General features: G+C 45.5%; 1 protein-coding gene across 1 annotated transcript in view; it reads left to right on the top strand.

The window, feature by feature from the left end:
- The window catches only part of LOC139266696 (heme-binding protein 2-like), a 44057-nt gene extending 39632 nt beyond the window's left edge, over positions 1-4425 (top strand). Inside the window, exon 4 of the mRNA XM_070884286.1 lies at positions 4260-4425. Within this exon, the coding sequence (XP_070740387.1) occupies positions 4260-4425 (166 nt within the window). The remainder of the gene's footprint in view (positions 1-4259) is intronic.
- Positions 4426-23325: the final 18900 nt, after the last annotated feature.

Raw genomic sequence — 23325 nt, 5'->3', positions numbered from 1 at the left:
AAACTTTCCTTCCCCGTTCTTAAACTCACTCCTAGACTAAATTTATGTCTTTCAACCCAATGTAATCAATGATTGCGTGTCTTCTTTCGACAATTAAGTGGGCGTGTCAAATAAATTCTCTTTCTTTTTAACCACCGGGACCATATCTCAACAAACCTATCCTTTGTGCATTTCCTAGCTCTGTAACTCCTCATCCGAATAAATCCACACCTGCGTTTCTAACTTAAAATGTCTTAAACTTCCCACATACAGGACAACACCACGAAAGGTTAAAAAAAAACCTTCACTCTGTTTGAAAAAGTGGGTGGAGCTAAAACAAACAGGCAGTTCCACCACCTTTCCAAACAGGCTTCCAGACACATGAAAAATTCCGCAGTCAAAAAAAAACACACACAAGCACTCTCATTCAAAGACAGACATTCACAAAAGTCTCTCTTCATTCAACAAAGCTTTTTGTTGGCCAGCTCTATTTTGGATCCATAAGTCACTATCACGTTCTCTTTTTTTCTTACATATTGATTTGCTTTCTCTGTTAATTTTACGTGGGCTTGAAGAATCGGAACCCAGGCCTTTTCTATTACTTTCCTTTTTTTTTTCTTTACCTCTTCTGGGTCTCTGTTTATAAGACACTCCTCGAGACATGTTGTTCTCTCTAAATTAAATGAACCATCAGGTGGAAATGGCCTGTTTTCATCCTTAGTCCACTTTACCCATTTTTTTTTTTTAGGTGTTCAATTGAAGACTGACCACAATTCTGGAGCATAAAATAGGCTGGTGTGCCCTTTTGTGGTGTTTTACTTGCTCCAGCATTCATTCTGAATGATTAAGATTTTCCACAGTTTCTGATCTCACAATCCTCTTGGCCAACCGAGTTCTCTACGCCCATTTCTCCTGGCTGTTACGTGGCCTGAAAAGGCTCTTAATTCGGGCTCAGTCTGGGTTGTGAGAGATGTTGGCACGAACCAACCGCAGTTGATCAATCAGTTACTGTTTCTTTTCTCAATCAATCCTTGTTTTCCTGAATCACAATTTTCCCGAGTGACTCTTCCCGTTTCTCTAATTGCAATGTCGCACAAAGGTTTTAAACACAACAGTATAACAAGGACAACTAGGACAAATAATATTCACGCGAGTATACAAATCATAACCTTAAACTCTATCTAAATAAATAATCAATTCTCAGTCTGCGTTGTACACCACTACAGACCGAGTCCATAACTTATCCTAATAAAACTTATAAAACTTATGGTCCCATTACCTTAACTCATATCACATAAGAACTGTCGATCGATTAGCGCTTTTTTCCCCCCGAATCTTATCACATAAGAACCGTTTCCTAATCTTATCACATAAGAACCATTTTAGAAAAATTAAAACATAGAAAATAGGTGCAGGAGTAGGCCATTCGGCCCTTCGAGCCTGCACTGCCATTCAATGAGTTCATGGCTGAATATGCAACTTCAGTACCCCATTCCTGCTTTCTCGCCATACCCCTTGATCCCCCTAGTAGTAAGGACTACATCTAACTCCTAATGAAAATCTCCCCGGGCTGTTTCAAAATATTTCCAGGACCAGATCCCTTCTGCTTGCAAGCTGAGAAAGAAATGATCACAAAAACAACTTTAGCTTTCAAATGTCGAGTCTTGTAGATCGTATTACGTCCCCTGTAGTCAACAGATTACATATGCGATTCAACAGTGAAGAAACCTCTTGTGAGAAAAAGGCTCACCTTATTCTGGCCAGTGAAACCCTTCACTGAAGAGGCACTATGCCCACATCCATTTAACTCACAGATTAGAGAGTAAGCAATCTCGGTGGAACCTCCAAGATGTAACTGTCGAAATCTCGACTCACAATATACAACTCAGACACCTTCAGCCCGGCAGATGTTCCTTTAATTTTACTTGCTAGCAAGGGAAAGGTCTCACTCATCAATGGCTAAGTGAACACCTTCGAAATGGTACAACTTCACGAGATATTTATACAATAAAAACCCAAGTTATGGCCTCATCCTGTGTATTGGCTCCGTCTTACAGTCAGTGAATACAGATAAAGAGTTAATTACGACATCCTTGTCCTGACATGGTCTCCAAATATTTCCTTTTGTCAGGGTTATTAGTTGGCCAGTCAGCCATTACTCGATAAGAGTGTGGTAATGAGCTATTACCGGCATTGAATTGTGTCAGGATTGTCCAGTTTCCTGGTCAGTTATCTTTGTGCATCAAATGGATGAGGTCTGTACAAGAGATAATGGCTGGTGGTTTGAGTATTTCAAAAAGGGTGGGGCGGAGTGGAACTGGTGTTGTATGGACAATAGGAGAGCACCATGGGTGGTACTTGTCTCAGCAGGACTTGTCTCCTAACTGTCTGGTGACCATTGATTAGTTATCAGCCGTTTCAAGCCAGGTTTAGCTGTTTATGCAAACCGACTGTCTGTTGCAGAAATTTCTGGAAGGACCAGGACTCCATTTTGTTTTATATCAAAAAGGGCACAAAAATACAGTGTGATACAGCTTAGATAAAAATACATTTCCACATGGTGAAGTGTGAGGTAAAGCGTTTGGGGAAGGCTAACAAGGCAAGGGAATACTCATTAAATGGTAGGACACTGAGAAGTGCAGAGGGACCTTGGTGTGCATATCCACAGATCCCTGAAGGTAGCAGCCCAGGTAGATAAGGTGATTAAGAAGGCAATAGGAATACTTGCCTTTATTAGCTGAGGCATAGAATAGAAGAGCAGGGAGGTTATGCTTCAACTGTATAAAACACTATATTAAGTCAGGCAATAGCTAGAGTACTGCGTGCAGTACTCATCACCACATTACAGGAATGATGTGATTGCATAAGAGAGGGTACAGACGAGATTTACGAGAATGTTGCCTGGACTGGAGGATTATAGCTATGTGGAAAGATTGAATAGCCTGGGTTTGTTTTCTTTGGATCAGAGGAGCCTGAGGAAAGACCTTATTGAGCTGTATAAAATTATGAGGGACCTAGAGTGGATAGAAAGGACCTATTTCCCTTAGCAGAGAGGTCAACAACCAGGGGACATAGATATAAAGTTATTGCTTGGAGGTTTAGAGGTTAGTTGAGGGGTGCATACTTAGCCAGAGGGTGGTGGGGGTCTGGAACTCACTGCCTGAAAGGATGGTAGAGGCAGAAAACCTCACCACATTTAAAAAGTACTTGGATGTGCACTTAAAGTGCCATAACCGACAGGACTATGGACAAAGAGCTGGAAAGTGGGATTAGGCTGGATAGTTATTTGTCAGCCAGCGCAGACACGATGGGCCGAAATAGCCTCCTTCCACGCTGTAAATTTCTATGATTATATATCTCTAAATCCTTGGAGTGAGACTTGAACCCATTACCTTCTCACTCAGAGGTGAGCATGCTATCCACTGAGCCACAGCTGACTAAAACAATTTGGACCAAAGAAAGATAAATCGGAGTATTTTCTAAATGGTGAGAAACTGGAAACTGTCGAGGAGCAAAGAGATCTGGGAATCCAAGCGCACCAATCATTTAAAGTGAGCCAACAAACAGAAAAAGCAATGAAAATGACCAATGGAATGTCGGCCTTTATCTCGAGGGGAGTGGAGTACAAAGGGGAAGAAGTGATAATTCAGTTGAACAGAGACTTGTCAGACTGTATCTGGAGTACTGCGTTCATTTATAGGCACCGCACCTCACAAAGGATAAATTGGCATTGGAGTGGCTTCAGGGCAGATTCACCAGAATTATACCGCGGGTTAGAGGGTTAAATTCTGAAGCCAGGTTGCCTCAACTTGTCTTCTCCTGAGTATAGGAGATTGAGGGGTGACCAGAATGAGGTGTTTGCAATGTTAAAAGGATTCAATCAGGTAGATACAGAGAAACTATTCCCTCTGATGGGAGAATCTAGAACAAGGCGACATCATGTTAAAATTAGAGCTCGGCCATTCAGCAACAAAATGAGGAAGCACTTTTTCACACAAAATGTGGAACTCTCTCCCCCCTAAAAGGCTGTGGATGCTGGGTCAATTGGATGGTTCAAGACTGAGATCGAGAGATTGTTGTTGGGTAACGGTATCAAGGGATATGGAGCTAAGGCGGGTAAATGGAGCTGAGGTGCAGATCAGCCAGGATCTAACTGAATGGCAGAGGATGCTCGAGGGGCTGAATGGCCTACTCCTGTTCCTATCTTCCTTTCAATCTGATTGGTTTCCAGACTGGATCTGCCAGGAAGAAAAAAGTAATCATTCTGAATTCTGTTGCAGGACTTTCGACACCAAAGTTGACGACCAACAATACGAAGGACGTGTCATTGAATTCCTCAATGACTTGGAAAAAGACAAGCAATCCTTCGATAGGAGTTTCTTTCACCTAGTTTTCTTTAACACAAATGGGCTGATGGAAGTAGCCTTTAACAAGATAGGAGAATGAAACTTTTCTGAAGGTTCTGTTACCTTTACAGACATCAAACAGTGAGATGTGCTTAACTCTATTCATAACCTCCTTTGACCTCCCACCTAGTACACATTGGATTTAACCCTGAGCATGTGCCAGTATTGGGATATTGAACGATTCCCCCCATGCCCCATCTCCAGAGCCCTGTGCATGGTGACCCTGTTTATAAATACTGCCCCCTACTGGCAGTTGCCAGTGTTTGTCTCCCACCCACAATGCTGCATTGTGAGGTGGAGCTTCTTTACTCAGAATTATTCAGCTACATTAACTCCAACACTGAGCTTTTCTTTGCCAGTTCCTGGTTTGTATTTTACATTCAGTGTTCACATTATTTGGTTTTGTGCGCTGAGTCTAAACAACAGCTCTTTCCAGGTGCCCAGTTCAATGTACCACCACTTATCGTCCTGTGGCAGAGAGTCCCGGGTTATCACCAGGGGGCCGACCTCCTTGTCATTCCCAGATGTAATATGTTGGGGAGCCACGTGGTCTTCCACCCACACGTTAACCAGACATTGGGCTCTGGCCCTGGCAGATCTGACTGTCCCTGGCAGAGGGGTCCTGGCTGCTGTTGTTCCTTTTAATATTGTTTATAATTAGGTGCCCCCTTCAATTCCAAGTTATTTGCCAATGTCCCAGATTCATTGCTGACTGACCACCTCTGAGGGGCAGCTTTGGTGATCGAGCAGTTGTGTAAGTGCGGAGAAACCGCACTGAAAGATAAAGGAGAATTACTCAGCCAGGAATAGGAAGATCCACATTTAAACATTTCTGGTTAGAAACCTGGGGTTTAGAAACAGAGCCATCAAGTCACAAAGATATTAGTTTAAAGTCCCCATACTGCACAGACACAGGGTAAACCCAGTTGTACATGGGTGGTGGGCCCTCCTTGGGGCAACAGGGATTAATCACTGCAGTAATTTCCCTTTTCTGTAAACTTTCTTTAAATGAATGGTGCACAGACTGAGATTGAGATGGTTCTGTTACCAGATATAGTTCCAGGATGTTCAATCTTCACACAGCGATGGATTATGTTTATGTTTATCCCAGTCATGCTGACCCGAACATTGAAAGGTGATGTGAAAAGAGCCAATAGAAAATGGGAAGTGTTGCCGAGCACAGAGCGTTGAAGTTGTTACATGTGAAATCATGGAGTGGTCAGATGTGGGATCGTACCTGGGCTCTCACACTCTGAGTTAGTTCCACATTGAATCATTTCATTACAAGGGAATGTTTAAACTGTAAGACCCAGTGTGTTCACCATTTGTAAAATGTTGAGCCTTTCATCACATCACCTTGAAGAATGTCCTCTGTGTTTAAATTGTTCTGTCCCCTGTACCCTGAAATATACTGGGAATGGACTGTATAACAGACTGTGTCGACTGCACGCTGTGCACTGTAGGAAGAGCAACACATTCACTGGAGAAACCTGCTAATGGGGACACTCTCTGTGGGAAGTAAAGTATTCCCTTTTCCTGCCATTCCTGATAATCAAACACTGGACATTGTGGTGGGGATGAGCAGAAAGGTTGTTTCTCAATCCAGTTTGGCCTCACTCAGATCAGCACAGGTTCAGAAAACAGATGGGCCCAGGTGAGGAGAGTGAAGCGGAAGGTTTTGGGAGCACAGGTGTTCATAGAATCATCGGAATTACAGCACGGACAGGCCATTTCGGCCCATCGTGTCCGCACCGGCCGACCAAGAGCTATCCAGCCTAATCCCACTTTCCAGATCTTGGTCCGGAGCCCTGTAGGTTACGGCACTTTAAGTGCACATCCAAGTATATTTTAAATGTGGTGAGGGTTTCTGTCTCGACCATCCTTTCAGGCAGTGAGTTCCAGACCCCCACCACCCTCTGGGTGAAGAAATTTCCCCTCATATCTCCTCGACACCTCCCCCCAATTACTTTAAATCTATGCCTCCTGGTTGTTGACACTTCTGCCAAGGGAAACAGGTCCTTCCTATCCACTCTATCCAGGCCCCTCATAACTTTATGCACCTCAATCATGTCTCCCCTCAGCCTCCTCTGTTCCAAAGATCTCCAATCTTTCCTCACAGCCAAGGTTAAAACTGCTCCTTAAAATAGAGAATGAATCCCAATCCAAAATTAGGATCCAGGGACTGAAGATGGACTAAAGTTCAGATTCTGATCTCCTCACACCTATACTGGGCACTCACACTTGGAATATACACGGACTGAATCTGTGATTGAGAAAATGATCTATTCAGATATTGCTCCTGTTAACAGGCGGCCCATTCACAGGCTTCTCTTGTTCAGAAAATAAGCCGTTGTCTTCTAGCCTTTGATTGTCTTTTGTTTTTCAAACTGCTGGGAATGTATTCTCACTGTGAAATAAAGAGGGTGATGCATCAAACACTTGGTCTCATGTTAGATTCTTACTCAGAAACAGAACTGGTTACTGATCACATCACTAGTTTCATATTAGTCCTCCCGGACTCCCCTCATACTCAGAACAACTGGAGAAGGTATGGGGTTCACCTTGGACACACCTCTCTGTGCTGTCCTATGGAGGAGGAGGAACAGCAGAATTTTCACACAATAAACCCTTGCTGCAGTCCCATCAGTGGATGTTCCATATGCCAATAGGAGGCCTCATGCCTGTAGTAAATTGTACCGGACGCCTCTGGTGTCGGGCCGGCTAAATTCTCTGGAACCTGCGGCCTAGCTGGCGGTCCTTAAAGGGACCACTGGAGGCTGCCAACAAAAAGGTTCATTTAAAAAACACTTACCTGAATGTGGAACCACAAGGTGCAGGAGATCCCCTCCCAGCCCCACTGCAGTGTCGAAGACCGTTACCAGTCTCCGATAAGCTCCCTCCCTCCCGTCCAATCATCTCCCTCCTCCTTTCCACTCGGTCTCCTCCCTCACGGTCATTTCCCCCTCACCTGGTCGTTCCCCCTCCCAACCGGTTCCTACCCCTCTCCAGGCCACCCCCTCCCTCCTGGTCAAAACAGAAGGCTGTGAGTTGAATTTCTCCTCCAATACAGAGTGTGGTCAGAATGTGGAATTCTCTGCCACAACACGGTGTTGAAGCAAAGTCCATGAATGCTTTTATTACAGAGTTACTCTCTGGAATAAAGAGGAATATTAAAGTGTGGGGAAATAGCCGGAGTGTGGGATAAAACTAGGGGCACGGTTTTCACTCAAACGGGAGTGAAGTTGGCGGTGTGTCCCCTCAATAGATTGAGTGAGAGGCCCCAAACCAGTGTTGGGTTCGGGCCTCATTAACATACAGTCAGCAAGCTGCCCTGTGCTCAATGTGTGCTAACGGGTCGCTCACCGAACTGGGAGGGCCAAAAATCCAGTGGCCCCATGGGTGGGCCGAGCCAGAGGTCAGCGGGAAACGGGAGGAAATTGCCCAGGCCCCAGATAATATATTTCAGGGCTCCATTGAGGGTGGATGAGGGCCGGAGTACTGGAGATTGGGCCGTGTAGGACTCATTTTTTAAATGGAGGCACCTGTGAAAGGAAGGGCAACAAGTTTACAGACCTCAAACCGTCTCACACACCCCCCCACCCCCACTATACCCTCCCACACACCCCCCACCCCCACTATACCCTCCCACACACCCCCCACCCCCACTATCCCCTCCCACACACCCCTCACCCTCACTATACACTCCACACACCCCCCACCCTCACTATACCCTCCCACACACACCCCACCCCCACTATCCCCTCCCACACACCCCTCACCCTCACTATACACTCCACACACCCCCCACCCTCACTATACCCTCCCACACACCCCCCACCCCCACTATACCCTCCCACACACCCCCCACCCCCACTATACCCACCCACACACCCCCCACCCCCGCTATACCCTCCCACACACCCCGCACCCCCACTATACCCTCCCACACACCCCCCACCCCAACAATATCCTCCCACACACCTCCCACCCCCACTATACCCTCCCACACACCCCCCACCGCCACTATACCCTCCCACACCACCCCCACCCCCACGATACCCTCCCACATATGGTCCACCCCCACTATATACCGTCCCAGCAATATCATCAACACATCAGTGGTGAAGACATCGGATAGGATGGTGTCATTGCTTCACGTCTAAGATAAGTTCAGGGAGTCTCCCATTTTACAGGGATTGAGGAGCTGCAGTTCATTCCCAAGATTTAACCTGCACTCCCACAGTTTCCAAGGCAACGGCTCCCTCTAGTGTTGGACTGTTGAATATAAAAATCAATCCAACAACCAGCCATTGACCACAGCATGTATTAATCATACTCAGAAACCAGAAACCCCGATACACAGCAAGTCTATTCGTGTGTTAACCATGAATCAGCTAAGAGAACATGCCTGAGAAGTTTGGTGGTGCGTTTCACCCAACCAATAACAATAACCGCAGGTAAAGGGTACACGGCCAGATAGGGGGTCATCCCCCTGCAAAACAGATATACCGCTTTGGGTACTGTTGAGGGGGATGACTCATCAGGGGAGAGCAGCAGAAGCCAAATCCATGGCACCATGGGTGGCTCTGCTGCACAGTAGGTCAGGAAAAAGTGTGGGAGAGCAATAGTGATAGTGGATTCTATTGTAAGGGAAATATAGACGTTTCTGCGGCCGCAACCGAGACTCCAGGATGCTATGTTGCCTCCCTGGTGCAAGGGTCAAGGATGTCTCGGAGCGGGTGCAGGACATTTTGAAGGGGGTGGGTAAACAGCCAGTTGTCATGGTGCATATAGGTACCAACGACATAGGTAAAAAATGGGATCAGGTCCTACAAGACGAATTTAGGGAGCTAGGAGCTAAATTAAAAAGTAGGACCTCAAAAGTAGTAATCTCAGGATTGCTACCAGTGCCATGTGCTAGTCAGACTAGGAATCGCAGGATAGCTCAGATGACTATGTGGCTTGAGGAGTGGTGCAGAAGGGAGGGACTCAAATTCCTGGGACATTAGAACCGGTTCTGGGGGAGGAGGGACCAGTACTAACCAGATGGTCTGCACCTGTGCAGGACTGGAACCAATGTCCGAGGGGGAGTGTTTGCTCTTGCTGTTGGGGAAGGGTTAAACTAAAATGGCAGGGGGATGGGAACCTATGCAGGGAGACAGAGAGAAGTAGAATGGGGGCAGAAGCAAAAGATAGAAAGAAGAAAAGTAAAAGTGGAGGGCAGAGAAACCCAAGGCAAAAAGCAAAAAGGGCCACATTGCAGCAAATATCTTAAAGGGTCAAAGACTGTTAAAAAGACAAGCCTGAAGGCTCTGTGCCTCAATGCGAGGAGTATTCGGAATAAGGTGGACGAATTAACTGCGCAGATAGGTGGATAGGCAAACATTTAAGGATCACATGGATGAACTTCAACAATTGTACATCCCTGTCTGGAGTAAAAATAAAACTGAGAAGGTGGCTCAACCGTGGCTAACAAGGGAAATTAAGGATTGTGTTAAATCCAAGGAAGAGGCATATAAATTGGTTAGAAAAAGCAGCAAACCTGAGGACTGGGAGAAATTTAGAATTCAGCAGAGGGGGACAAAGGGTTTAATTAAGAGAGGGAAAATAGAGTATGAGAGGAAGCTTGCAGGGAACATAAAAATTGACTGCAAAAGCTTCTATAGATATGTGAAGAGAAAAAGATTAGTGAAGACAAACGTAGATCCCTTGCAGTTGGATTCAGGTGAATTTATAATGGGGAACAATGAAATGGCAGACCAATTGAACAAATACTTTGATTCTGTCTTCACGAAGGAAGACACAAATACCCTTCCGGATGTATTAGGGGACCGAGGGTCTAGTGAGAAGGAGGAACTGAAGGATGTCCTTATTAGACGTGAAGTTGTGTTCGGGAAATTGATGGGATTGAAGGCCAATAAATCCCCGGGGCCTAATAGTCTGCATTGCAAAGTACTTAAGGAAGTGGCCCTAGAAATAGTGGATACATTGGTGATCATTTCCCAACAGTCTATCGAATCTGGATCAGTTCCCATGGACTGGAGGGTAGCTAATGTAACACCACTTTTTAAAAAAGGAGGGAGAGAGAAAACGGGTAATTATAGACCGGTTAGCCTGACATCAGTAGTGGGGAAAATGTTGGAATCAATCATTAAGGATGAAATAGCAGCGCATTTTGAAAGCAGTGACAGGATCGGTCCAATTCAGCGTGGATTTATGAAAGGGAATTCATGCTTGACAAATCTGCTGAAATTTTTTCAGGATGTAACTAGCAGAGTAGACAAGGGAGAACCAGTGGATGTGGTGTATTTGGACTTTCAAAAGGCTTTTGACAAGGTCCCACATAAGAGGTTAGTGTGCAAAATCAAAGCACATGGTATTGGGGGTAATGTATTGACGTGGATAGAGAACTGGTTGGCAGACAGGAAGCAGAGAGTCAGGACAAACGGGTCCTTTTCAGAATGGCAGGCAGTGACTAGTGGGGTGCCGCAGGCCTCAGTGCTAGGACTCCAGCTCTTTACAATATACATTAATAATTTAGATGAAGGAATTGAGTGTAACATCTCGAAGTTTGCAGATGACACTAAACGGTATGAGCCATGTGGAGGATGCGAAGAGGCTGCAGGGTGACTTGGACAGGGTAGGTGAGAGGGCAAATGCATGGCAGATGCAGTATAATGTGGATAAATGTGTAAAGTTATCTACTTTGTGGGCAAAAACACAAAGGCAGAATATTATCTGAATGGCGGCAGATTAGGAAAAGGGGAGGTGAAAGTTGGCATGCAGGTACAGCAGGCATTGAAGAAGGAAAATGGTATGTTGGCATTCCTAGCTAGGGGATTTGAGTATAGGAGCAGGGAGGTCTTATTGCAGTTGTACAGGGCCTTGGTGATACCTCACCTGGATTATTGTGTTCAGTTTTGGTCTCCTAATCTGAGGCAAGACCTTCTTGCTATTGAGGGAGTGCAGCGAAGGTTCACCAGACTGATTCCAGGGAAGGTTGGATTGACATATGAGGAGAGCCTGGATCAACTGAGCCTTTATACACTGGAGTTTAGAAGGATGAGAGGGGATCTCATAGAAACATATAATACTCTGACGGGACTGGACAGTTTAGATGCGGGAAGAATGTTCCTGATGTTGGGAAAGTCCAGAATCAGGGGACACAGTCTTAGGATAAGGGGTAGGCCATTTAGGACTGAGCGAGGGAATGGAAGACCAGCAGGAAGAGTAGTGCAAGGAAGGTAGTGCAGGGGTCCCCTGTGGTCATCCCCCTGCAAAACAGATACACTGCTTTGAGTACTGTTGAGGGGGATGACTCATCAGGGAAGGGCAGCAGCAGCCAAGTTCATGGCACCGTGGCTGGCTCTGTTGCACAGGAGGGCAGGAAAAAGAGTCGAAGAGCGATAGTGATAGGGGATTCAATTGTAAGGGGAATAGATAGGCGTTTCTGCGGCCGCAACCGAGACTCCAGGATGGTATGTTGCCTCCCTGGTGCAAGGGTCAAGGATGTCTCGGAGCGGGTGGAGGACATTCTAAAAAGGGAGGGAGAACAGCCAGTTGTCGTGGTGCACGTTGGTACCAATGACATAGGTAAAAAAAGGGATGAGTTCCTACGAAATGAATTTAAGGAGCTAGGAGCTAAATTAAAAAGTAGGACCTCAAAAGTAGTAATCTCGGGATTGCTACCAGTGCCACGTGCTAGTCAGAGTAGGAATCGCAGGATAGCTCAGATGAATACGTGGCTTGAGCAATGGTGCAGCAGGGAGGGATTCAAATTCCTGGGGCATTGGAACCGGTTCTGGGGGAGGTGGGACCAGTACAATCCGGACGGTCTGCACCTGGGCAGAATCGGAACCAATGTCCTCGGGGGAGTGTTTGCTAGTGCTGTTGGGGAGGAGTTAAACTAATATGGCAGGGGGATGGGAACCAATGCAGGGAGATAGAGGGAAACAAAAAGGAGGCAAAAACAAAAGACAGAAAGGAGATGAGGAAAAGTGGAGGGCAGAGAAACCCAAGGCAAAGAACAAAAAGGGCCATTGTACAGCAAAATTCTAAAAGGACAGAGGGTGTTAAAAAAACAAGCCTAAAGGCTTTGTGTCTTAATGCAAGGAGTATCCGCAATAAGGTGGATGAATTAACTGTGCAAATAGATGTTAACAAATATGATGTGATTGGGATTACGGAGACGTGGCTCCAGGATGAGCAGGGCTGGGAACTCAACATCCAGGGGTATTCAACATTCAGGAAGGATAGAATAAAAGGAAAAGGAGGTGGGGTAGCATTGCTGGTTAAGGAGGAGATTAAGGCAATAGTTAGGAAGGACATTAGCTTGGATGATGTGGAATCTATATGGGTAGAGCTGCAGAACACCAAAGGGCAAAAAACGTTAGTGGGAGTTGTGTACAGACCTCCAAACAGTAGTAGTGATGTTGGGGAGGGCATCAAACAGGAAATTAGGGGTGCGTGCAATAAAGGTGCAGCAGTTATAATGGGTGACTTTAATATGCACATAGATTGGGCTAACCAAACTGGAAGCAATACGGTGGAGGAGGATTTTCTGGAGTGCATAAGGGATGGTTTTTTAGACCAATATGTCGAGGAACCAACTAGGGGGGAGGCCATCTTAGACTGGGTGTTATGTAATGAGAAAGGATTAATTAGCAATCTCGTTGTGCGAGGCCCCTTGGGGAAGAGTGACCATAATATGGTGGAATTCTGCATTAGGATGGAGAATGAAACAGTTAATTCAGAGACCATGGTCCAGAACTTAAAGAAGGCTAACTTTGAAGGTATGAGGCGTGAATTGGCTGAGATGGATTGGCGAATGATACTTAAGGGGTTGACTGTGGATGGGCAATGGCAGACATTTAGAGACCGCATGGATGAACTACAACAATTGTACATTCCTGTCTGGCATAGAAATAAAAAAGGGAAGGTGGCTCAACCGTGGCTATCAAGGGAAATCAGGGATAGTATTAAAGCCAAGGAAGTGGCATACAAATTGGCCAGAAATAGCAGCGAACCTGGGGACTGGGAGAAATTTAGAACTCAGCAGAGGAGGACAAAGGGTTTGATTAGGGCAGGGAAAATGGAGTATGAGAAGAAGCTTGCAGGGAACATTAAGACGGATTGCAAAAGTTTCTATAGATATGTAAAGAGAAAAAGGTTAGTAAAGACAAATGTAGGTCCCCTGCAGTCAGAATCAGGGGAAGTCATAACGGGGAACAAAGAAATGGCGGACCAATTGAACAAGTACTTTGGTTCGGTATTCACGAAGGAGGACACGAACAACCTTCCGGTTATAAAAGGGGTCGGGGGGTCTAGTAAGGAGGAGGAACTGAGGGAAATCCTTATTAGCCGGGAAATTGTGTTGGGGAAATTGATGGGATTGAAGGCCGATAAATCCCCAGGGCCTGATGGACTGCATCCCAGAGTACTTAAGGAGGTGGCCTTGGAAATAGTGGATGCGTTGACAGTCATTTTCCAACATTCCATTGACTCTGGATCAGTTCCTATGGAGTGGAGGGTAGCCAATGTAACCCCACTTTTTAAAAAAGGAGGGAGAGAGAAAACAGGGAATTATAGACCGGTCAGCCTGACATCGGTAGTGGGTAAAATGATGGAATCAATTATTAAGGATGTCATAGCAGTGCATTTGGAAAGAGGTGACATGATAGGTCCAAGTCAGCATGGATTTGTGAAAGGGAAATCATGCTTGACAAATCTTCTGGAATTTTTTGAGGATGTTTCCAGTAGAGTGGATAAGGGAGAACCAGTTGATGTGGTATATTTGGACTTTCAGAAGGCGTTCGACAAGGTCCCACACAAGAGATTGATGTGCAAAGTTAGAGCACATGGGATTGGGGGTAGTGTACTGACATGGATTGAGAACTGGTTGTCAGACAGGAAGCAAAGAGTAGGAGTAAATGGGTACTTTTCAGAATGGCAGGCAGTGACTAGTGGGGTACCGCAAGGTTCTGTGCTGGGGCCCCAGCTGTTTACACTGTACATTAATGATTTAGATGAGGGGATTAAATGTAGTATCTCCAAATTTGCGGATGACACTAAGTTGGGTGGCAGTGTGAGCTGCGAGGAGGATGCTGTGAGGCTGCAGAGCGACTTGGATAGGTTAGGTGAGTGGGCAAATGCATGGCAGATGAAGTATAATGTGGATAAATGTGAGGTTATCCACTTTGGTGGTAAAAACAGAGAGACAGACTATTATCTGAATGGTGACAGATTAGGAAAAGGGGAGGTGCAAAGAGACCTGGGTGTCATGGTACATCAGTCATTGAAGGTTGGCATGCAGGTGCAGCAGGCGGTTAAGAAAGCAAATGGCATGTTGGCCTTCATAGCAAGGGGATTTGAGTACAGGGGCAGGGAGGTGTTGCTACAGTTGTACAGGGCATTGGTGAGGCCACACCTGGAGTATTGTGTACAGTTTTGGTCTCCTAACCTGAGGAAGGACATTCTTGCTATTGAGGGAGTGCAGCGAAGGTTCACCAGACTGATTCCCGGGATGGCGGGACTGACCTATCAAGAAAGACTGGATCAACTGGGCTTGTATTCACTGGAGTTCAGAAGAATGAGAGGGGACCTCATAGAAACATATAAAATTCTGACGGGGTTAGACAGGTTAGATGCAGGAAGAATGTTCCCAATGTTGGGGAAGTCCAGAACCAGGGGTCACAGTCTAAGGATAAGGGGTAAGCCATTTAGGACCGAGATGCGGAGGAACTTCTTCACCCAGAGAGTGGTGAACCTGTGGAATTCTCTACCACAGAAAGTTGTTGAGGCCAATTCACTAAATATATTCAAAAAGGAGTTAGATGAGGTCCTTACTGCTAGGGGGATCAAGGGGTATGGCGAGAAAGCAGGAATGGGGTACTGAAGTTGAATGTTCAGCCATGAACTCATTGAATGGCGGTGCAGGCTAGAAGGGCCGAATGGCCTACTCCTGCACCTATTTTCTATGTTTCTATGTTTCTATGTAAATGAGGAGAAACTTCTTCACTCGGAGAGTTGTTAACCTGTGGAATTTCCTGCCACAGAGAGTTGTTGATGCCAGTTCATTGGATATATTCAAGAGGGAGTTAGATATGGCCCTTATGGCTAAAGGGATCAAGGGGTATGGAGAGAAAGCAGGAAATGGGTACTGAGGGAATGACCATCATGATCTTATTGAATGGTGGTGCAGGCTAGAAGGGCCGAATGGCCTACTCCTGCACCTATTTTCCATGTTTCTATGTTTCTAACGGATATGATGTAATTGACATCACGGAGACATGGCTCCAGGGTGACCAAGGCTGGGAACTCAACATCCAGGGGTATTCAACATTTAGGAAGGAGAGACAGAAAGAAAAAGGAGGTGGGGTGGCGTTGCTGGTTAAAGAGGAAATTAATGCAATAGTAAGGAAGGACATTATCTTAGATGATGTGGAATCTGTATGGATGGAGCTACGGAATACCAAAGGGCAGAAACGCTAGTGGGAGTTGTGTACAGACCACCAAACAGTAGTAATGAGGTTGGGGACAGCATCAAACAAGAAATTAGGGATGCATGTAATAAAGGTACAGCTGTTATCTTGGGTGACTTTAATCTACATATTGACTGGGCTAACCAAACTGGTAGCAATGCAGTGGAGGAGGATTTCCTGGAGTGTATTAGGAATGGTTTTCGAGACCAATATGTTAAGGAACCAACTAGAGGGCTGGCCATCCTCGACTGGGTGATGTGTAATAAGAAAGGACTAATTAGCAATCTTGTTGTGCGAGGCCCCTTGGGGAAGAGTGACCATAATATGGTAGAATTCTTTATTAAGATGGAGAGTGACACAGTTAATTCAGAGACTTGAGTCCTGAACTTGTGGAAAGGTAACTTCGATGGTATGAGACGTGAATTGGCTAGAATAGACTGGCGAGTGATACTTAAAGGGTTGACGGTGGATAGGCAGTGGCAAACATTTAAAGATCACATGGATGAACTTCAACAATTGTACATCGCTGTCTGGAGTAAAAATAAAACGGAGAAGGTGGCTCAACCATGGCTAAAACGGGAATAGTGTTAAATCTAAGGAAGAGGCATATAAATTGAGAAAAAGCAGCAAACCTGAGGACTGGGAGAAATTTGTAATATAGCAGAGGAGGACAAAGGGTTTAATTAGGAGGGGGAATATAGAGTATGAGAGGAAGCTTGCTGAGAACATAAAAACTGACTGTAAAAGCTTCTATATTTATAAGAAGAGAAAAAGATTAGGGAAAACAAACATAGGTTCCTTGCAGGCAGATTCAGGTGAATTTATAATGGGGAACAAAGAAATGGCGGACCAGTTAAACAAATACTTTTGTGCTGTTTTCACGAAGGAAGACACAAATAACCTGCTGGAAATATTAGGGAACCGAGGCTGTAGTGAGAAGGAGGAACTGAAGGATATCCTTATAAAGTGGGAAATTGTGTTCGGGAAATTGATGAGATTGAAGGCCGATAAATCGCTGGGGCCTGATAGGCTGCATCCCAGAGTACGTAAGGAAGTGGCCATAGAAATAGTGGATGCATTGGTGATCATTTTCCAACAGTCTGTGGACTGGAGGGCAGCTAATGTAACACCACTGTTTAAAAAAGGAGGGAGAGAGAAAACGGGTAATTATAGACCGGTTAGCCTGACATCAGTAGTGGGGAAAATGTTGGAATCAATCATTAACTATGAAATAGCAGCGTATTTGGAAAGCAGTGACAGGATCGGTCCAAGTCAGCATGGATTTATGCAAGGGAAATCAAGCTTGACAGATCTTATAGAATTTTTTGAGGATGAAACTAGCAGAGTATGACAAGGGCAAACCAGTGGATGTGGTGTATTTGGACTTTCAAAAGGCTTTTGACAATGTCCCACACAAGAGATTGGTGTGCAAAATTAAAGCACATGGTATTGGGGGTAATGTGCTGACGTGGATAGAGAACTGGTTGGCAGACAGGAAGCAGAGAGTCGGGATAAATGGGTCCTTTTCAGAATGGCAGGCAGTGATTAGTGGAGTACCGCAAGGCTCAGTACTGGGACCCCAGCTTTTTACAATATACATTCATGATTTAGATGAAAGAATTGAGTGTAATATCTCCAAGTTTGCAGACGACACTAAGCTGGGTGGCGGTGTGAGCTGTGAGGAGGATGCTAAAAGGCTGCAGGGTGATTTGGACAGGTTAGGTGAGTGGGCAAATGCAAATTTCTCCCTCCAACTCCTTTAGAAGTTGGTTTACTTCCGTTTCTCTATCTTCTATCTTCTTTCGTAACTTAATGTTTGCACATTCCATGAACTTAACCTGGCTTCGATTGGCCAACAACCAGATGGCTATCTTCAACCTCAGCCGACAAGTGGACCCTTGGGTCCATAAATCAGCCTCCACCACCGGATCATCATCTATAATGATCAACACCCACCCCTCTCTGGTGGGGCAACTTCTTCATCACATTCTTTGTAACTGACTCTTCTATGGTCCTTGACATTTTTTGTTTGTCTATCACAAGTCCCTGATCAGGTACCAAAACTGTAAGACTTATTTTAATTAAGACAGATTTTAGTCTGTAAGATTTATCTACACTTTACAGAGTTCAGACTTGTGAGATAAAAAAACCAACACACACAGATTCAGGATGTTTCTTTTCTCACCCCTATCCAGGGGTTATCTTTACTTAGAATAATCAAAAGAAGTACAAGCAATTTACGACAGAATCAAATGCACAAGAATTTATAATCATTAGCCCGCACCAATCTATCCCATAATGGTTAAAATTGACTGTCCACTAAGTGATGAATAGAAAGCAAAGTCACTCACACAGGGTTCATTCCAGACGTGGTCAACGATCAGAAATTAACTCCGTGATTCCCTTTGTAACTGACCAGGTTACCAATTCTCTTGACTGCCACCCCTGACCTCATGTGTTACAGCAATTTTATGTTGTTTTCCTGGATGTCTGTCTACTGTGTACGCAATTGTCTAGGTTCAAAACAAAGGGACACTCTCTCACAATGAATAGGTCTTTCATTCTCTTTTATCCTGGACAGTGTTTTTCCACAGTTCTCAGATAAGTGTTTTGCAGCTGTGAGGTGTTTAAAACTCATGAGAAAGTCTTTGAATTCGCAAAGTCTTGTGGGTCACTAAAACATGGCCAAGCCAGGTTCAGCCATCTTGGAGCAGTTTTCAAGCACAGATATTAGCTGAAAATAACACAAAGAAAATGCTGTATTCTTCCACCCACCATCGAAGATGCCAGTGTCCAATAAATTCACTTCACTCCACATGATATAAAGAACGGTGGAGCAAACTGGATACAGCAAAGCCCCAACAACATGCCGGTTCCAGAACTATCCGTATCTCTAGCCAAGTTGTTCCTGTACTGGCATTTACCCGACAAATGGAAAATTTGACAGGTATTTCCTGCTGGAAAAAAGCCGGACTAATCTAACAGCCAATGACCACCCACGTACTTATGCACAAATAACATGCGTACCGATGCTCAATTTGGTTTCTGCCAGGACCACATTGCTCCTGACCTGATTACAGCCGTGGTCCAAACATGGCCAAAGGAGCTGAATTCCAGAGGTGAGGTGAAAGTGACTGCCTTTGACATCAAGGCAGCATTTGACCGAGTGTGGCACCAAGGAGCCCGAGCAAAACTGATGTTAATGAGGCTAAGGGGAGAAATTCTCCACTGGATGGTGTCACATCTGGCACAAAGGAAGATTGTTGTGGTTGTTGGAGAAATCATCTCAGCCCCCACTCAAGAAGCTCGACACCATCCAGGACAATGCAGCCCACTTGTTTGGCATACCATCCATCATCTTAAGTATTCACTCCCTCCACCACCGGTGCACTGTGGCTGCTAGGGCACACAATCTACTCTGGTTGGGGTGTTCAATGTCCATCAACAAGAGTGACTCGGTAGTACCACATTGACTGAGCAGCCGATTCCTGAAGGACATAGCTGCCAGACTGGGCTCACAGCAGGTGGTGAGAGAACAAACACGAGGGAAAACTTACTTGATCTCGTCCTCACCAATCTACCTGTTGCAGATGTATCTGTCCATGATAAGACTGTCATCCATCTCCTTTGGGACTGCCCCTTTGCAAAGCAGGTCTGGAAGGAGATGCAGTGGTTGCTGTCGAGGTTCATCCCAAGCAGCTCCGTAACACAGGACTCTGTGTTCTATGGGCTGTTCCCAGGGACACACACCGAGACAGACATCATCTGCTGCTGGAGGGCCATCAACTCGGTGAAAGACGCACTTTGGTCTTGCCGAAACTTGCTGGTCTTCCAGAGCAAGGAGATGTCCACGTCTGCGTGTTGTAGACTGGTGCAATCCAAGATCCAGGAGTATGTGCTGAGGGATGCACTAAAAATTGGTGCATTCGCCGCAAAGGCACGGTGGTGAAGAGCCACAGTTTAAAGCCCTTCTGCCACAGTAAACCCAGGGGCTGGAATCAGTATAAAACTCCCCTCGGGCTGTACTTGTAAACCTTTGTATACATAGAGCACCATGATCTGAAAACACCTATGTAGTGCCAAGTATAATGCAAGTTCTGTTTAGTAATGTATGTTGCAAAGAATTGTAACTGTACCCTCACCCATTCCGTGTACCATGTAGTGCCACATGTAACGTAATTTGATGACTATATTACAATGTATCCTGGATTATACTGAATTGTACTTTGAAATGTAAAGCAAGCAAATGTATTGAACGGAACTGCCGTCAGCATCCAAATGTATTGTATGGAATTTCTGAGCGTATCCAAATATATTGAACTGCCTTCCAGTGTATCGTGCAAATTTTTATATGAATAAAGTATATATTTTGAAATTTAAAAAAAAATCTGTCCATGACAGTGTTGGTAGCAGTGATCACTGCACAGACCTTGTGCAGAAGAAGCCCTATCTTCACACTGACGACACCCCATCATTGTGTTGTGTGGCACTAACACCGTGTCAAATGGTGATACTACCGAGTCACTGAGGACACCCCTTCAACGTGTTGTGTGCATTACCACCCTGCTAAATGGGATAGATTAAGAACATAACTAGAAGCTCACAACTGGGCACCATGAGGCACTGTTGGCAATCAGCAGAAACAGAATTGTATTCCACCATAATCTGTAACCTCCTGGGCTGGCATATCCCTCACCTTTTGTTTCGATTAAACCGACCCTTGTTCAATGAGGAGTGTTGAAGAGCATGCCAGAAGCTGCACCATGTGTACCTGAAAATCACGATACCAACTTGGAGAAGCTACAACACAGGACTCGAGGCATGTTAACCAGTGGAGGCAGCATGCTACAGACAGAGCTAAGTGATCCCATACCCAATGGATCAGATCAAAGCTCTGCAGTCCTGCCACATCCAGTCATGAATAGTGATGGACACTGAAACAATAACAGGAGGAAGAGGCTCCAAGAATATTCCCATCCTCAACGATTACGGAGAACAGCACGTGAGTGTAAAAGACAAGGCTGAAGCCTTCGCTACTCTCTTCAGCCAGAAGTACCGAGTGGATGACCGATCTCTGCCTCCTCCTGAGGTCCACACCATCGAAGTTGCCAGTCTTCAGTCAATTCAGTTCACTCCATGTGATATAAAGAATGGTAGAATGAACTGGATACAGCAAAGGCAATGGGCCCCGACAACATGCCAGCTGTAGACCTCAAGACCTGAGTTCCAGAACTAGCCACATCTCTAGCCAACCTGTTCCTCTACTGGCAGTTACCCCACAAATGGAAAATTTGCCAGGCATTTCCTATCCACAAAATGCCAGACTGATCCAACAGCCAACTACCATCCAATCAGCCTTCTCTCAATCATTAGTAAAGTGATGTTAGTTGTCAGCGGCAGTGCTATCAAGCGACAATTACACACAAATAACCTGCTCACCGATGCTCAGTTTGGTTTCTGACAGGACCACTTGATTCCTGACCTCATTACAGCTGTGGTCCAAACATGGATAAAAGAGCTGAATTCCAGAGGTGAGGTGAGAGTGACTGCCCTTGACATCAAGGCAGCATTTGACCGAATGTGGCATCAAGGAGCGCCAGTAAAACTGAAGTCATTGGGGATCAGGGTGAAAACTCTCCACTGGATGGTGTCATATCTAGCACAAAGGAAGATTGTTGTGGTTGTTGGAGGGCATTCATCTCAGCCCCCACTCAAGAAGCTCGACACCATCCACGACAAAGCAGCCCACCTGATTGGCACACAATCCACCATCTTAAACATTGATTCCCTCCACCACCGGCACACCGTGGCTGCTAGGACACACAATCTACTCTGGTTGGGGTGTTCAATTTCCATCACCAAGAGTATCTCGGTAGTACCAACATTAACTGACCAACGATTCCTGAAGGACATAGCTGCCAGACTGGGCTCACGGCAGCTGGTGAGAGAACAAACACAAGGGAAAAACCTTCTTGATCTCGTCCTCACCAATCTACCCGATGCAGATGCATCTGTCCATGACAGTACTAGTAGCAGTGATCACCACACAGAACTTATGGAGACAAAGCCCTGTCTTCACACTGAGAACACCCCTTCATCGTGTTGTATAGCACTACCACCGTGCTAAATGGGATAGATTAATAACTCATCTAGAAGCTCAAAACTGAGCATCCATGAGGCGCTTGGGCCATCAGCAGAAACAGAATTGTATTCCACCACAATCTGTAACCTCATGGGCTGGTATATCCCTCACTCTTCTGATCCATCAAACCAAACCTGGTTCAAAGAGCAGGTTTGAAGAGCATGCCAGGAGCTGCATCATGAAGATCAGATACCAACTTGGTGACAACACAGGACTCTAGACATGTAAAACAGTGAAAGCAGCATGCTGCAGACAGAGCTAAGTGATCCCAACCCAATGGATCATAGAAACATAGAAACATAGAAAATAGGTGCAGGAGTAGGCCATTCGGCCCTTCGAGCCTGCACCACCATTCAATATGATCATGGCTGATCATTCCCTCAGTACCGCTTTCCCACTTTCTCTCCATACTCCTTGATCCCTTTAGCCGTAAGGGCCATATCTAACTCCCTCTTGAATATATCCAATGAACTGGCATCAACGACTCTCTGCGACAGGGAATTCCACAGGTTAACAACTCTCTGAGTGAAGAAATTTCTCCTCATCTCAGTCATAAATGGCCCACCGCTTATCCTAAGACTGTGTCCCCTGGTTCTGGACTTCCCCAACATCGGGAACATTCTTCCTGCATCTAACCTGTCCAGTACCGTCAGAATCTTATACGTTTCTATGAGATTCCCGCTCATCCTTCTAAACTCCAGTGTACAAAGGCCCAGTTGATGCAGTCTCTTCTCATATGTCAGTCCAGTCATCCCTGGAATCAGTCTGGTGAACCTTCGCTACACTCCCTCAATAGCAAGAGCGTCCTTCCTCAGATTAGGAGACCAAAACTGAATACAATATTCCAGGTGAGGCCTCACCAAGGCCCTGTGCAACTGCAGTAAGACCTCCCTGCTCCGATACTCAAATCCCCAGCTATGACGGCCAACAGACCATTCCCACCAATTTCCCCAACACAATTTCCCGCCTAATAAAGATCAGATCAAAGATTGTAGTCCTGCTACATCTAGTCGTGAATGGTGATGGACAATAAAACAACTAACGGGAGGAGGTGGCTAATTGAATATTCCCATCCTCAACGATGGTGGAGAACAGCACGTGAGTGCAAAAGCCAAGGCCAAGTGGCCAGAAGTGCCAAGTGGAGTCATCCTGACTTCTGCCTGAGGTCCCCACCATCACAGATGCCAGTCTTCAGACAATTCAATTCACACCACGTGATATGAAGAAATGGCAGAGTGCACTGGATACAGCAAAGGCTATGGTCCCCATCACCATCCCGGCTGAAAATATAGAAACATGGAAAATAGGTGCAGGAGCA

The sequence above is a fragment of the Pristiophorus japonicus genome, chromosome 7, assembly GCF_044704955.1.
Source record: "Pristiophorus japonicus isolate sPriJap1 chromosome 7, sPriJap1.hap1, whole genome shotgun sequence".
In the NCBI taxonomy this organism is placed as follows: Eukaryota; Metazoa; Chordata; class Chondrichthyes; family Pristiophoridae; genus Pristiophorus; species Pristiophorus japonicus.
The sequence above is the reverse complement of the archived record's forward strand: the minus strand, read 5'-3'. Positions and strand labels throughout refer to the sequence as shown.